General features: G+C 38.6%; 1 protein-coding gene across 1 annotated transcript in view; it reads right to left on the bottom strand.

The window, feature by feature from the left end:
• Positions 1 to 14,693, bottom strand: part of SCG3 (secretogranin III) — a 36,218-nt gene extending 21,525 nt beyond the window's left edge. The window contains exons 1-8 of the mRNA XM_031028135.2: positions 14,274 to 14,693; positions 13,534 to 13,586; positions 12,983 to 13,028; positions 12,674 to 12,889; positions 8,184 to 8,326; positions 7,011 to 7,160; positions 4,406 to 4,583; positions 1,491 to 1,607 (exon numbers count right to left, since the gene is read on the bottom strand). Coding sequence (XP_030883995.1) covers positions 1,491 to 1,607; positions 4,406 to 4,583; positions 7,011 to 7,160; positions 8,184 to 8,326; positions 12,674 to 12,889; positions 12,983 to 13,028; positions 13,534 to 13,586; positions 14,274 to 14,364 — 994 coding nt within the window. The 5' untranslated portion in view covers positions 14,365 to 14,693. The remainder of the gene's footprint in view (positions 1 to 1,490; positions 1,608 to 4,405; positions 4,584 to 7,010; positions 7,161 to 8,183; positions 8,327 to 12,673; positions 12,890 to 12,982; positions 13,029 to 13,533; positions 13,587 to 14,273) is intronic.
• Positions 14,694 to 16,456: the final 1,763 nt, after the last annotated feature.

The raw sequence follows: 16,456 nt of genomic DNA, 5'->3' as shown, positions 1-16,456 counted from the left end.
AGAAACAACCAAGGTATATATGTGTGTATATATCTGGAAGGATATAAACCAGAATATCGCCTGGGTGCCAGTATTATGAGTGATTTTTTTTAATTCTTCTTTTTCTTTTCTTTTTTTTTTTTAAGATTTTATTCATTTATTTGACAGACGGAGAGTGAGCACAAGCAGGTAGAGCAGTAGGCAGAGGGAGAAGCAGGCTCCCTGTTGAGCAGGGAGCCCGATGCGGGGCTCGATCCCAGGACCTGGGGATCATGACCTGAGCCGAAGGCAGACGCTTAGCCAACTGAGCCACCCAGGTGCCCCTTTTTACTTCTTTTATAACATCATTTTGCATTGACTGATTTTTTAAAATACATATGCTCTTTTGTAATCAGAAAAAAAAACAGTAAAATTATTTTCCTGTGGAAAAAAATGGAGTTCATAGAGAGTAATTCTGGATTATTCTATCCTATGAGATTTTCTCTTCTGTCTAATTCTTCCTCCTCTGTTAGAGATCAGAGTAAGGGGCCATGAGGTCATCTTGCTCAAAGGACATCAGGGATAAATGGTATTTGTTGATTAACTAAACCAAGCAGAAAAACCAAAGGCTTTTTTTTTTTTTTTAAACAACCTACATGCAGAGAGAATGTTCAAGCTTATCTACAAAGTTCAAGGAATCAAAGGTCTGCAAACTTTTTCGGTAAAGAGCCAGATAGTAAATACTCTGTGGACCATCTGTGGTCTGTGTTGTAACTACTGACCTCTGTCGATGTAGCACAAGATCAGCCACAGACAGCAGGAAGCAGGTGCGTGCAGCTGTGTCAATAGAACTTCAGGTATGGACGCTGCCATGTGAATTTTACATACTCTGCTTCTGCCACACACACCATTCTCCTTTTGATTTCTTTCAACCATTTAAGAATGTAAAAGCAATTCTTAGCTTATGTGCTATACAAAAATAGGCAATGGGCCAGATTTGGTCCATGGGCAGTAGTTAGCCAGCCCCATCATTGATCACAAAGTCCTTTATTTTAGAGATGCCGAAATGAAGGCCAAGCAAGGTGAGTGCCTTCCCCCATGGGACGGAGTTGTCTGTGGCCGACCTGGACCAGGGGGCATCACTTTCTGCTGCTCAGTCCAGGGCTCTTTCCTTCCCACCACACACACACCTCACTGGTTAAAATCAACTCTTTTAGTCCTGACCACCCAAACACAATTGGAAAAAAAAAGGGGGGGGGTCAAATTTTAATAAAATTGTCTCCATGGAGATATTTAGAAAATGTTAACAAGACAAAATGTAATAAATGTGAAATGTTTGTACTCAAGCTATATCTATAAAAAGTTGAAAACTTCTGGTTAATTTTATTTATATGCGTTATCAAGCTGGTCAATTCCGGTTACTCAGATCCATCATAAATGATCAAATTTGTGAAGCAATTATTGCCAAATCCCTTCTTAACTTTGGACAATGAAAACTATTACAGTAAAAACAAAACAGATAGGACTCTCACCAAGGTAGGAAACGCCTTCTTCTGGAGATATTGTGCCATACTTTACCATCATCTTCACAAAGTCAATCAACGTTTTCATGATAGTAATCAGTGTTTCTTTCTCTTTTGCCTCTTTTTCTATATAAAAGGACAAAATAATTTTTTAAAAAAACTAGTGGACAAACAATGAATCATGGAACACTTCATCTAAAACTAATGATGTAATGTATGGGGATTAACATAAGAATAAAAAAAATAATAAAAAAAAATAAAAATAAAAAAACTAGTGGAATATAGCTTCCTCTTTCAGTGTCAATTTATGAAGTAGGCATCTTATCGAAATATTTCTCCCTACATTTATAGCTGAAACCACATATATTTAATTTACAGAAAGCCTAAGACTTGATTCAGAATACAAGATAATGTACAGATATACTGAACTTTTCCAGAAATGGGCAATCAATTATAACTTCTCCAAAAAGATTAATCTAAAATATTTTATTAATAGAGTAGATGATAAAGAGACAGTTTGCAACCTGAGGTAATATGAACTCAAAAAGAAAGACGATTTGTGACCCAACAATTTTTCTTTACTCAAGCTGTATGTTTTTGAGGGCAAGAATGACCTGTTTTCACTAATCAAACTTCATATTTGAAAATAAAAACACACATGTATCTTTATTTTTTATAACATAAGGTTGATTTTTAATAGTAGTATATATTGCTTTCTAAACTTTTTTTATTTGAAAGAATATATGCATATAGTAAAAATATTCCCACAGTACATAAGTAAATAATAGTGAAAATAACATTTTTTTCCTACCCCCCAACTCCTACTCCCTATATGTAACCACTATTAACAGTTTCTTGGGGGGTGCTTGGGTGGCTCAGTTGGTTAAGTGTCTGCCTTCGGCTCAGGTCATGATCTTAGGGTCCTGGGATTGAGCCCCACATTGGGCTCCCTGCTCAGCGGAGAGCCTACTTCTCCCTCTCCCTCTGCCTGCTGCTCTGCCTACTTGTGCTCTCTCTCTGTCAAATAAATAAATAAAATCTTAAAAAAAAAACCAACAGTTTCTTGGGAACTCTTCATAACTGGCATAGTGTTCTGCATCTTAGTGGAAGAGGATGGCTAATGATTCTATAGTCATTCAGTATATATATCTATTCTAAAATTTAAAAAAATCTATTTCCATTTTTGAAGAAAGGTGCTAGAGGAGAGCCCATTTTCCCTATTCTTTTAGCTTTTTAGCTACAATTAAGGATTTCTTCTAAATACTCCTAGCCTCCCCGCCCCCCCAATCTTTGCATCCTTCCTACAGATGAGGTTGGTAGGCAATGGCCATTAGTCTTCTTTCTTGACTGATAGGGATTTGGACTCTTCTTTTTGCTCCCCTGGAACAGTGGAAGGCAGGGACCTGAGACAAGTGCCAGCTCTGTAGAATCCAATGATCCTTGGTATTGGCTGTTCCAAGAACTAGACTGAGGACAGGGAGTGAGCAAGCCCAGGGTTGGATCTCACACTAAGCTGCATTCTACAAACCTTACAATGCAGTCTTTATCAGTATCAGAAATATTTTGGTTTTCCACCCATTTTATTATTTCTCAGTTGGTTCAGACCTTGGGTGAGAAAGATGGGTATTGTCAAAGACCTTAGTGTAAGGATTTAAATTAAAATTCTATAAAAATAAAGGAAATTAAGAATAGGGTCAAGGAAACTGAAAGATAAAAACAAATAAAATAAAAAAATGTTCCATACAGTGGAATCTTTCAAATATCATGAAAGTCCCAAAGTTGGGAGAGAAGAAAGATGAGAGAGGAAATGGGGAGGAGATCCTGGAAAAGCGCCTGTAAATAACTTCAGCCATCACATTATTTGTTCAAGGTCACATCTGTGTAGGTATATGGTATCCTGCTGATGTTCTTCCCTGACAAGAAGTGACTCACCAAGATGGCAAAGGTTCTGAGCTGGGCATTTGCCATTCAATGGGGCAAGATGGCTGAGAATGGACCCTCAAGACGTACCAGCCCTGCAGACACCAGCGGAGGGGCTGGTGCCATCTGGCCAATGTCTGGAATTGAAGGACAATGGATATTCCCTAGAAATGAAAGCTCACTCTAAGGTCACTTCTTGGGGAACTATTTATTACAAATGTTCAATCCGGGGCTGAATCTTTGACCAGGGAGAGGAAAAGCCATAAAGCAGTGCAGAGCATCTGTCTGGACAATAACAACAAAAGAAAATTTGCCCATTATAATCTTCCTTGAAGATTAATCAAAACTAAACATGAATTGAAATCTTCAGCTAACCTATTTTGGTGTACATGTAAGAGAAAAGGCACATCAAGGACTTTGTTTTTAAAAAACAAATCATTTTCCAAGTGTGTTTTGGGCTCCTGACCTGCTGTGGTCCAATGTTTAGTTCATTTGAACTCATTTCAAGACCGGAGCTGAAAATGTCTAAAAAGCAAAAACCTGAATTATTTTTAAAAGGATAAGTTATGTTATACACACTGTTCCTACTACAAGAGGAAAATGAATACAGTCTTTAAGAAAAAAAAAAAAGGATTTGCAATAAGATTTGAGGCTGAGCAAGTCAGATAGGGACATTGATTTCTCTCTACATCTGCACAGGGCTCACCTCAATGTCCCAAACACCATACATGTCCAGTAACTGTTTGTTGAACAAATAAATGAACACTCTGTTAACAAGAAGATTAAACTACCCAGAAGCTCCACCTTTCCTGATTATCCTTTCCTGAATATTTTCATGACTAGTATTCTTCTTTTGAAAAAATTGACGTGAACTCTTTTCCCCGAGGCCACAATATATGTCATTGAAGACTGCATTTAGAAACTGAAAACAGGAAGAAAAACCCCACCCATGTATTTCCTGGAATTACTGTTTCTATTCCACATGGTCAGAAAACAGTGTTTACCTGAATCAATACTTTTCAGTAGTGCGTAGAAGTTTGGGAAATATTGGAGTTCCTCAAAGTTGTCTTCATTGTAGATTTTAGTTCTCCTTTCCAAGCCATTTGTCAAGGTTAAGGTATTAGATACTGTTTCATCATTTTGTCCATTAGTAAAACCATCTTGAATTGCTGCCATTGGAGTCTCCATTGGGGGAAAAAATTAACAGTTTGTTAGAACTAATTATGCTGCAGCTTGATTCTTTCTTCTGTGGTGCCCTTGAATGTGAAGTGCAAGAATACCTCCTCCTTTGCAAGCTCCTGCAGGATCAAACCCTTTTCCAGGCAAGTGGGCATGTAGCCACATGGAAGGGTCATTGGGGCTAAGAGACATATGCTCCACCTGAGGACCCTGGCTCTTGTTCCTGGAGAATAGACAGGGAATTTCTAGGTTCCTCCTTGGCCAAGTTCCCCTCTGTCAGTTCTCATGAGTGTCTCCTCATAGAAATGCCTTTCACCAAGGAGGGGAGCTTTGAAGTCATAGAATTGACAACAGGATACAGGAAAGCCTAGCAGAACAGTCACACTTGGGGACTTCTCAGTGAAATTTTAAGGACTATCTGGAAAAGTACACAGGACTCTTTCTCCCAGACCTGATCCATTTCTAGTGTTCTGCATCTTAGTTATGGATGGATAGATCCATTGTCCATTCAGTGGACTAGACAGAAATTTAAGAGCCTTTCTTGTCTCTTCCTCTTCATTTCCTTCATCAGTAGCCTTCCTTGTTGGCCCTACTTTCAAAATCTGTCCCAAATTTGTACATTTCTCTCTTTCTCCATTACCTGGCTCTAGTCCCGATACTTTCATCTCTAACCTTCTAACTGGTACATCAACTACTTCTAATCTATTCCCAACACTGCATTTTCCATGTTGTAGCCAGAGTTATCTTTTTAAAAATATGATCATGTAACTCCTTTGCTTAAAATTGTCCAGTGTTTTCCCACTGGTCCTACAATAAAGATCAGAACCTAAGGCCTTGCCTGGTCTGCCCTGGGTCCACATCCTCAGGCTCATCTCTCATTTCTCTCTCTGTGAGCCAGCCACCCTGCCCTTGTTGGAGCTACTTGGATATTCCACACATTCTTCTCTACATACTGCCTCTCATATTCACAAGTTAACTCCTATTCAGCCTTCAGTTTTGGCTCAACTCACTTCCTCAGGGAAGCCATCCCTGGGCCTAATTCCAGAACAGGTTCCTTTTTAACGAGGTCTCATAGAATCATGTTTCTTTCCTCAGAGTACTTAAGGCAGTTGTAGTTAAAATAGGTGACTATTTGAAAACCATCTACTTCTTCCATTAGACCTTAAGCTTCATGAGAGCAGGGATTCTATCTTTTTAGATGAGCATTACATCCCCAGTGCTTGGTTCACAATTGGTACCTCAATAAATATGTACTGAATGAACATTTCGTTTGCATTTAGATGACATGAGTGAACAGGTCAAGCATATGGATGTTTTCGAGATGGGTGAATAAGGAGTACAAAATGGGAGTGAAAGATCAGGAAAATACAGTAGCTATGTCACTTTCAGTTCGGATGGTTAGCTTGAGTGAATGTCATGAGTTCTTTGATAAATCAAGAATGTTTTGGGTAGATCTTTAAAATCTGTTTTAAAAAAATGAAAGCTGGTGGAGATGGGAAGTAGGGAGACCAAAGGGGAGCTGTTATGCTATCTTGGAAAAGAAAAATCCAGACCCAGTTTCTGTTTTCTAGCCTCTCCTAAAACAGAACAATAGGCCTATACACTCTTTTTCCTTGTATTTGGGATACAATGTTGGAGGGGTGAGGAGCCATGGGGTCTGGATGCTCTGGTGGAGAAAACAGGAGAGGTGGAGAGATTGATATTTTCTTATATCCCTCTGTGGTCAGCTCCATCTAGAGTTTTAAAGGGAATTCAGAGGGGAGAAAAATTTTAGTAGCTTGGCGGATGCCAAAGAAGAGATGAAGAGGCACAGAGTCCAGGAAGGGGAAGGAAGGATGAATGACTAGTAAAGGATGGTTCCAGGCCTCTGAACCAATGAGAAGAGGAAAGAGCAGGTGGAAGAGCTCAGGATATAACAGAGAGGCAGTATCAGGCGACAAGCTCTGGGGAACACAGGCTGGTGTGGCAGAGGATCAAATCAACCCGAGTTTCTTTTTTTGGGTTCTGGAGGCAGATGATGACATTCTGTGAACAGAAGTTATATACTGAAAGAGCTGTGAAATATTTGGTTCCAGTCCATTGACATTATACAAGCAGTTGTATGTGGAATGGTTATAACATTTCCACCTAACATTATGGGTTAATTTACTGTGAAGTTTAAGATGTAACCTTTACTGTGTAATATAATATAACCTGTATCTTCATTTTCAACATAGAGTTGGCTTATATCTTTTAACTTACTGGTATTTTGTGAGGATATATTCTAAGTGGGTTAAACGTGTCACATACTCCAAATCTTCTTTGGCACCAAGATATTAATTATATACAGATTGCATTAATTATATACAAATACAAGTAGACACAGACACATACCCATGCACATGCATATACACACACCCATAACATGCATATGAATTCACACATACATACCACTTTCTCTGGTATTTTTCCAGCCTGACTCTCAGTCATGCTTGTCGGTTTATTGGGTTCCTCCTCATAAGTGTTGGCTTCCTTTGAGATCAATTTTTGTAAAACCTCTGCTACTTCATCTTCTAGTGTGTGCGCCTGGCTTTCTGTGATCTGTTATAAGGAGTGAAAACATATATAACTGGTATTCTCATACTTGTGATTAAAAAATTTAGACTAAACTCTGTAGTTGAATACATTTTTAAGAAGATGAGAGAATCTTTTGGTCCCTCTTTCTAGATAACCCTTTTTTATACCTCTATTATTTGCTGGCCATTCTAGTGTCTGCCCCACAATTCCTGGGAAAAAGTACTTTTGGGCTGTACAGGTAATCAGGCCTGTCTTTTGGAATCCATGGAACACTTATTTTGAGAAATATCTTGAGGGTTATTTCTCTCTTTTTTTTAAAGATTTTATTTATTTATTTGAGAGAGAGAGAAAGAGAGAGAGAGCACAAGCAGGGGGGAGAGAGAGAAGCAGGCTCCCTGCCAAGTGGGGAACCTGACGTGAGGCTCAATCCCGGGAAACTGGGATCATGACCTGAGCCCAAGGCAGACACTCAACCAACTGAGCCACCCAGGTGCCCCTAAAGGGTTATTTCTCAAGCCTCCGCTGCAGGTCATGGCCAGGAAACCTCTGAAACAGGCAAATTTAGCTCTCTACTAAAGCCTGACAGGGCAGTACAAGGGCTGGGAGCCAGGCTGAGGGATGATCCAATTAAATCGCTTACAGTTTCCCAAACGTTGTATGTCTTTGCTCCTGTTATTCTCTTCTCACACCGCACGTATTTTTACTGCTGCTTGTTAAATCCTAACCATCCTTTTAAGCTGACTTCAAACACCTTCTCTGAAGCTCTTCCTTATTGCCCAACTGTACATAACCCATCCTCTGGCATGCTGAACTGCTTTTACGGTTCTGATGCAGCTTGCATTGTGGGCATGTGTATATTTGTGTAGTTCCTTTGGTAGACTGTAAGTTCCTAGAAGAATGTTGTCTTATTTGTCCTCAAAACCTACAGTGCCTAATATAAACTAGAGGTATTATAAACATTTGGCTACAACTTGGATCATGTGGCTTGGATTCTTAGCAAATTCCAAACTGTACTAAGAAATGGGTTTATTCTCATGCAGGACTTACGAGGCCAAGATTCAGCAGTTTAGAAACAATCTTATCAAATACTCCTCTGTCATTTTCCTCATAAATCCTGGTAGCAATTTTTTGGACGATGTCTTCAGCAGTTAAAGGAGTTCCATCTAGTTGATGAAGGCCATCTGGATCATCTAGACAGAGTAATCACAGTTCCACATCATAGTTATCAGAGGTCATGTGTCATATTATATTTATAATCTGTACCTTGCTCATCTACACTCAGATATGTTTGGAATGCATTTATGGTGTTGCTTGGTCCACATAAGCCCTTGGTTTGAAATAAAATTTTACTTTAAAGGTGAGATGCTAAGATGGTAATGGAAATTCTGAAAGCTTCTTATGTGATTGTAAGAGAAAGGAAGATCTGAAGACAACACAAAAGGCCTCTCCATTTTTTATTCTCACTAATAATACAAACAAGGTTGTATTTTAAAATTTACCAGTGGGCCATATTTATGTAATATGCCATATTGTCCAAAACATAATTTGATATTCCATTTCCATACAAGGAGTAGACTCATAATATCTGCACGTGTATTTCTTCTGCTGGCAAATTCCTGGGCTGAGAGTGGGGAACCTGCCTCACACCCAGAATCAGAGAAGGTGTACTGAAGATTTTATGATTTATCTGGAATAAATACTTACTTCTAAGTGAACGTGTGTCAGAACTCCTTTACGGAAGACAGCTTAATGTGATAAGCCCCTTTCTCTAGAGAGTAGGGAACTTATTTTATATGTCTGAAATTTAAACTTTTAAAACAAGACAACAGATTTGTACAAAGCAATATGTAAATCTATGTAAATCTCTGCAGAGATGCTTGCAAATATGTGTCCTTGGCTTTCCTGGGAATACATTTGGCAGCACTACTTTAGAGTAAAGCAAGAGCCCATCGGGAAGGAAAGGCACAGTAGGGTTGTTGACAAAGAAGCATTGCACCATGTCCAAGACAACTCTCAGGAATCAGTTGGTCTTTTCTAACCTACACCACATCAAGCAATATATTAATATGTGCAAATTTACAAGGCAGATTGGAAAGATCAGAATTTTAGCCCATGTTGCCTCTTGTTACCTATAAATCCTTAGACCACTGTAAAGGGAGATAATAGGATTATCTGTTTCATGGGATTATTATGAAGCTCAGATGGAATAAGATGTAAATGCATGTTTTAAGTTGTAAATTACTATATGAAAGCTAATGTGCAGTATTATATGAAAACTAAAAAATTATTATTTATAGTGGATTTGTACCAACTGCGATTATCTTCTAGAGAAAATGGAAATTGAGTCTCTGGTCAAATTCTGCCTAAATAATTCTGATCATATTTACTCAAAGAAAGAAGAGCCTAGTATTTCTATTTTTATTCTGTCCTTTTCTTCCGTGACTTTGAGGATTCAAACAAGAAATTTCTCTCACAACCTTTCTTCCAGAATCTATACAGCTGAAGATACATGCTGCCTTAGGCAGAACATTTTCTTGTTGTTTGAAAAGAAGCTTAGGAAACTGAATAGGGTGATTATACATGGAGGACTAGAAGCTTCCTGATAATATATTATTGCTGAGCTGTCGACCAATCCATTAGCTATGAGCCCTTTGAGCCCTGTGTATCAGAGTGACTAATAAACAGAAAACACCCTAAGGAGAAAAAAAAAAACCCATAAAACCAGTTCTCCTCCTGACTGACTGAAAATTGGGTTCTTCATCCATTTTTTTTCAGGAGCAGAGACTCAACTGTTATTTAGGTCTGAGTCTTCCGTTTGTGGTTTGCTAGACAGACTCTCGGGAATATGTGGAGCAGAAACTACCTAAGGTCTATGCAGAGGTGGAAAAATTTATTTCCCTTCCCACTTAATCCCTGATCTGAAGAAAAGGAGGAGTACTGGTTGCCTGCTGGTGCTGGAAAATAACTGAGATGACTGTTTTTCAGTTCATTTACTTCATAACAGGGAGAACATAAGCAATATTTGGAAGAAACAGCCTTTTTGTTCTGCTGCACTACTGCATTCTCTTGAGCCAGGAGCTCAGGCCTCCCCTAGCAGACCTTTGCTAGATGGGTTGATAGTTGACCACTTGGACATTGCTCTTTACCTTCCACTGATTTTCCCTGGCTTCTCTAAAATGGACAGAATTACTCAGTGACTTCTGTACTGCTCACGAAAGCGTATTTTACCCTCCTATATATACCCTCAGAGGGAAGCCAAACATGAGTTCAACATCCATAACTTTTTTAAAGCAACTACAACATTGTAAGTGGATGTAAAAGGACCATCTTCCAAGTCACAATCTTCCCAGTTATTTTTTAAATCCTTGGCATCTATTTATGGCAACTGACATTCATTCGTCCAACACATTTTTTATTAAAGTCTTAATATGGGCCAGAACAGGAAACAGACTGATAAATAGTTTAGGTGTGATACCTAACTACACAGAGCTTATTGTCTAGTTCATAGTCTGACACATAGTAATTGTTCAATGAATATTTGTTTGGTGAATGCACACAGGAGCCCCAAAGCACTACTTCATAAAAGACACTTGGAAAAATCCTGAATCACGTATACTGTAGAAAACACAGGAAAGGAGACCTGATGGGCCCTACAAGACCATCTGGAGGTTTCCTAAATGTGTAAAAGTACACTGCAGAAGTTTTGCTCCCTCACTCTCCCTTCTAGGATGTAAGTCTGCCTGCCTCTGAGGTTCCAGTTAACTTGGTGGTCCCAAACCCACCTGGTTCCAGGATTTCCAAGGTATGAGGGGAGACCAGTAATTCACTCATAGACCATTCTCTCCAAAAGTCTTCTCTGTAGTCTCAAGTGGACTTGAAATGACTCCTAGGGTAAGCCTAGAGCCATCAGGGCTAGGACTTGATAGTTCTGAACCCATTTGGGATGGTAATAAAACATTGAACAATTTAAAAATAAGTTACTCAGGTTAGTGGTCAGATCACAAACAGATCTATGCCTCTACCTGCACATACAACCAGTTTGACCAAAAAAAAAAAAAAAAAGTAGCCAAACAAACATTAGACTATTTTTTAAAATTTTATTAAATCAAATGGTCGGTTCAGTCAAAGTAGTTGAAATTGTTTTGTATGCAGCTATACCCAGTGCCTATCTATTTCTAGTCCAAATATTTTAGGTTAAAAAGTAGAATTCAAGAGAAACACATTTCTATGAGTAGTATACAATATGAAATGTTTCAAAATATAAACCATCTCCCCTACCCCATTCATATACAACACACTTATTAATTTTCCTCAGGCTGTGATATCCAATGAAATCATATTTAATTGGTAGTTGTTTTCTGGCAGAGATAACCAGCCTAATTCTCTTGTGGCCATGGAGCAGAATAGAACATTAAAGAAAATTTGTAGTCACTCTTAAGCAGTGGTCCTCAGCACAGAAAACACACTCTCCTCCTCGATGCTCAGATATAATAGTTCATTTATTCCCTGGTGTATTATTTTATTTGCTCATTCATTCCTTTATCCATCTACTCATGCAGTGAATTCATAAGCATTCAGACACTGGGTGTACAATGTTTCTGTTCCAGTGAAGTTTTCAGGTTAGTTAAGGAGAAAGACATAAATCATAAGTAGTCACACTTAGGAATGTAAAATTACAAATTACATTAAGTGTCATGAATGAAAGGAACAGGTTTCTATCAGATCATGTGTGCTGGATGAACACAAGAATCTGTCCTTCCAGGACTATGGAAGCCACATTAAAGATTTGGGTTTTTATCCCAAGAGAAATAAGAATCTACTAATGGGTTTTATGCAAGAGTGACAAGTTCATACTTGTGTGTTGAAAAGATCACTCTGGCTGCTCTGAGTTGGAAAAGGGCAGAGTGGATGCTGGAAGATTCATTAGGAGATTTTGCTGTAGTTCAAGTGAAACATGATTAGAGTTTGGACAAGGATGGTGGTGATCGAGGATAGAGAAAAAAACTATTTTATATACAGGTAATATATATATATTTCAGAGAAGGAGAAGTGTGGGCTAGTGTTACAAGACATGAGGCTATAGATGGTAATTAAGAGTCATGGAAAGGTTAGAATGACCCACGGAGACGGATATGACTAGGAAAAGAATACTGAAAAGAAAGTAATGGATATTTCAGCTTTTGTGAGGAGTATTTTATTGATTTCATTACTTGAGAATTATGATAGTTTCTTTGTACTAATAGTTAAAAAAATTGGAATGTTAAAATGAATTCAATCACATAAAATATAGATGGCAGATTTAAATTGTTTTCAAAGCATCAGTAAAGGAACCTTAAAATGAGAAAATAAAATCTGGGTTTCTGTGAAGCTGAGCCCTCACAGAAATATTTGGGCTTTGTTTTAATTTTGGTCCTGACTAATAAAGGACTAAGAATATACAAAGGCTATTTTTAAAACATAGGACTTTCTCTTAACCCACAATGGGGAGACTCCAAGTTAGAGAAAATAGGAATCAAAAGTTCTTTTTCCTCATTTACCTTGAAATTTATGATTCAGTCCACTCTTAGTAGAATCATAATCATCAATCAGTCTTCGATTCTTGGTTGAATCAACATCTTCCACATTCAATTTATTATCATGTGGGGAGCTTCTAATGAATTGTCTTTCTTTCTCAATTTTTTCCTTTTCTGTTATTGCCTTTAGCAGGTTCAAGTTATCAACAAAGGAATAATTGCTTTCACCTGGCTTGTTTTCTGGAAGAAAAACCCCCAAGCCCAACACATCTATTTTAGTTAAGATTTTCATAACCTTTTAAAAAAAATTATATCAACATAATTTCTTTTTACCTGGAGGGTATGTTTTTTTAATCTTGTCTGCTTCTGCTTCAGCAATCTGGGAAGTAAATCGGAGGTAGACCTGGTTTTAAATCATTGCTCCACCACTTACCAAATATGACAGCTAAATGATTTAATCTCTGTGGGATTTAGTTTTCTTATTTGTAAAATATAGATAATAATTTCTATCTCAAAGCATTGCCATAAAGATTAAATGAGATAAAATAAAGGGCAGATGGTCTACAAATATTAATTCCCTTCTCCTGTAATATTGGGGAAAGATAAATCTGATAAATTAAGCAGTCTTAAAATAGAGTGGATGTGATGTTGGGCTTACTGGGTTATTATATAGTCATTTCTATGTATTATACAGAATTCTATGTATATAACTGTTAAGACATACAATTTCCCAAACTGTATTTTCCATCCTAATTTCTGTCAATTTATTTTTAAGCTCCTGAAGTTTGTGAATTCAAAATGGCTAAAATGTCACAGCATAATTACATTAAATATAATAACTAAAGTAAAATGAAATAGCATTTATAATTTTATTTTTGACCTACCTGTTCATTCAAAGGTCTTTCTGCACTTAATTCTCTATTATGTAGGGGTTTGTCTAGAATAACCAAACACAAATATAAATTTAATTATGCAGTGGAAAGACACAATATGTCTCTTACTACATAAAATCTCCAAAAAAGAAAAATAAATATTAGGAGAAATTTTTGGGGGTGACTGTGAAACAAAAATATGTATTAACAAAGATAATCAAGATTATACAATAACAATGATTATCAACGTCGCTTTGCTTATTATCCTTGTGTACTTCCTGAGTTAATAGAATCACGCTTTTATTTTTCTGCCCAGAAATCTAACATTTAGTTCTAACACTTCTCTTACCAGCTGTTTCCAGCTAGATAGAGCATAATTTGGATTATGGAGTCCTGGCACATTAAAAGCTCTTTTATCATCTGCTGCACATATTAAGAATAAAATATCTGAGAAAGGTTGTAAGACAACTAGAAAAAAAATATGCCACTTTTTAAGGCGGAAAACCGCCCCCCTCGCCAGTTTCAAAATAAGATATTTCAAAACAACCCATGTTATTACTCTATCATTCAAAAAGTGTGGGGGGAAAAATCCGTCTTCCTGTCTCTAAATTCGAACTGATTTCTCTGTCAATAAGCACGGATACGACCTGATCAGAAAAGAGGCAAGGTGATTTACAGTTTACGGGATTCTGCCAAGCTTTACCTCTTCGTGGTGAAATAAAAGGGAGGTGGGAAGAAAAGTGCCCACGTACCTTGACTGCCTCCCGGCTTGGGGAAAGCTTGGATTGGGCTGCTTTGGAGCACCAACACCAGAATCCAAGTGCCGGTCCAAAGGAACCCCATTCTTCCACGCTTGGCTTCAGAAGCAGCCCGGCGCCGGGCTCCCAGAGCTGTGGCTTTTGTTATGAATGAAAAGGAGGAGTAAAAACAGGAAGAGCCAGGAGGGCGGGTGAGGGGAGGGAGAGTGGCAGGGATCCAGCGGCCGGTGGAACTCCGCGCGGCTACCCGGTAAAGGGATTAGAAAGGCTCCGGGCGCTCGGAAGTCAGGTCTTCAGGTGGAGGAGAGCGCTGTCCGCCCCGTGGGTGCTGAAGTTCCTGTGACGCGAAGCCGGCCTCGGGTCGGCTAGGGCGTAGCCTTACTCTCTCTCCCTCCTTGAGAGGAAGTGAGGAAGGAAGCGCATGCTCCCTGAGAGTCAGAGGCGGGAAGGGATGGCGTCAGCGACTCCAATGCTACTCCAATCCCCCGAGAATGCAAGGGGGGAGGGGCGACTGGCAGGCTAGCGTATTTTCTGTGCCGCAGTCCTACGGGTGCTCCTGCGCTCAGGGTCACCTGGATTGCTATAAACGTGGACGTCACTGTCGTAACTTCCCAACCAAACGTTACCTCAAGGACCAAATGCCTTCCCTGCCCTTACACCTGTTAAGGAGAGCTAGATAACCTTGTGTGAAGGTTTCTGTCTTGGGATAGTTCTGGGATATCTGCTCCAGAATCCCTTCTTTCCACTCCACCCCCTGTCCCCAAAAGGTAGATATAATTCTTACATCCTTAGAAAAGTCCTGCCTTTGTGATTTGGGTTGACATATAAAACGTCCCTCGTCCCTCAGTGCTCTTATTTCTGTCTTAGCTCCATGCAGTCTTTTGAATTGGGAAATTCAAGGAACGTTCTTTCAAGTAGAATGCTGCTACACATTCTCACTCTCCTAGATACTGAAGCAGAACTAAAAAAATTATTACCTGTTCCCCCAAGCATGGATGTCCTCATCAGTCTGGGGTAAGTAAGCATCAAGGGCCAGTTTCATTGTAAAATTCCCCCTTCCCCACTAAGGGGAAAGCTCCCTCTTCATCACCACCAGCACCACAAAGCAAGCAAACAAACAAACAAACCTGCATTCCGGTAAAATTCTTCCCCCGGATTCAATTATGCCTAAGGGCCTGGCTGTTCCAGAGGTCTTTGAAGAGAGGGGATAGTCACAAAAAACATTTACATCATAACTAGGTCAGGAGGTGCTTCCTCTGTTCTGAGAATATTCCCCGAAGCCTAACATTATTGCATAAAAGGAGTTATCAAAGACTTTTAAATGATGAATACAAGCAACAGTAATGTGAGCAGGATGCTGAGTAAGCTCTTTAGTTTCTGATTTTTAAACAGAGCTTGGAATCTTTCCTTTGGACTGTGGCATTCTGGGAACCAATCTGAATAATGACCAAATAGAAGGATTCAGTACAATCAGGCCTTTGATTTCTGCTCCCTTGCTTTTCAAGGAGCAAGTTAGTCATTCAAGTACCTAAAAACAAACAAACAAACAAGCTAACAAACAAATCTCCCTTGTTCTGAAGGTTTTTGAGTTTGGAAGTCACTCAAATACTTCCCTTAAGAACCTGAAGAGTACTCTCATTCTAACAGCTATTTCAAAACAAATAGTTGTTTCTTGGTAGTGATAACATAGCATTATTATCCCAGTATACTAGTATACTGCATTTAAAAAATCGGCACAATCTAAGATCCCAGCTGAGTGAAGGGTAAATTTCCTTAGGTTCCTCTTCTTTAAAACAGAGATGACGGGCTCTGTTTACCTCATAATGTTATTGTGGGGATCAAATGGTACATATTTTGATCAAGTCATTTTGATGCCAAGAATAATTTGACACAGCCTAAAAAAATAAGTCATGAAATGTTTTCAGCACTTAAGAAACATTACCGAATATTATGTGAAATAGCCATTTGCCAATACTGATACTCACTTACCTGATTCCTCTGTCTCACACTATTTTAAAAATCATTTTCCCCTATTTTTTTTTATTGAAATACAGTTGACACACAATGTAACATTAGTTTCAGGTGTACAACATAGTAATTTGACAACTCTATACATTATGCTATTCTCACCACAAGTGTAGTTACCATTTGTCACCATATAACACTATCACAATACC

This window comes from Leptonychotes weddellii, chromosome 9, assembly GCF_054177405.1.
Source record: "Leptonychotes weddellii isolate Sample4059 chromosome 9, ASM5417740v2, whole genome shotgun sequence".
Taxonomy (NCBI): Eukaryota; Metazoa; Chordata; class Mammalia; order Carnivora; family Phocidae; genus Leptonychotes; species Leptonychotes weddellii.
The sequence above is the reverse complement of the archived record's forward strand: the minus strand, read 5'-3'. Positions and strand labels throughout refer to the sequence as shown.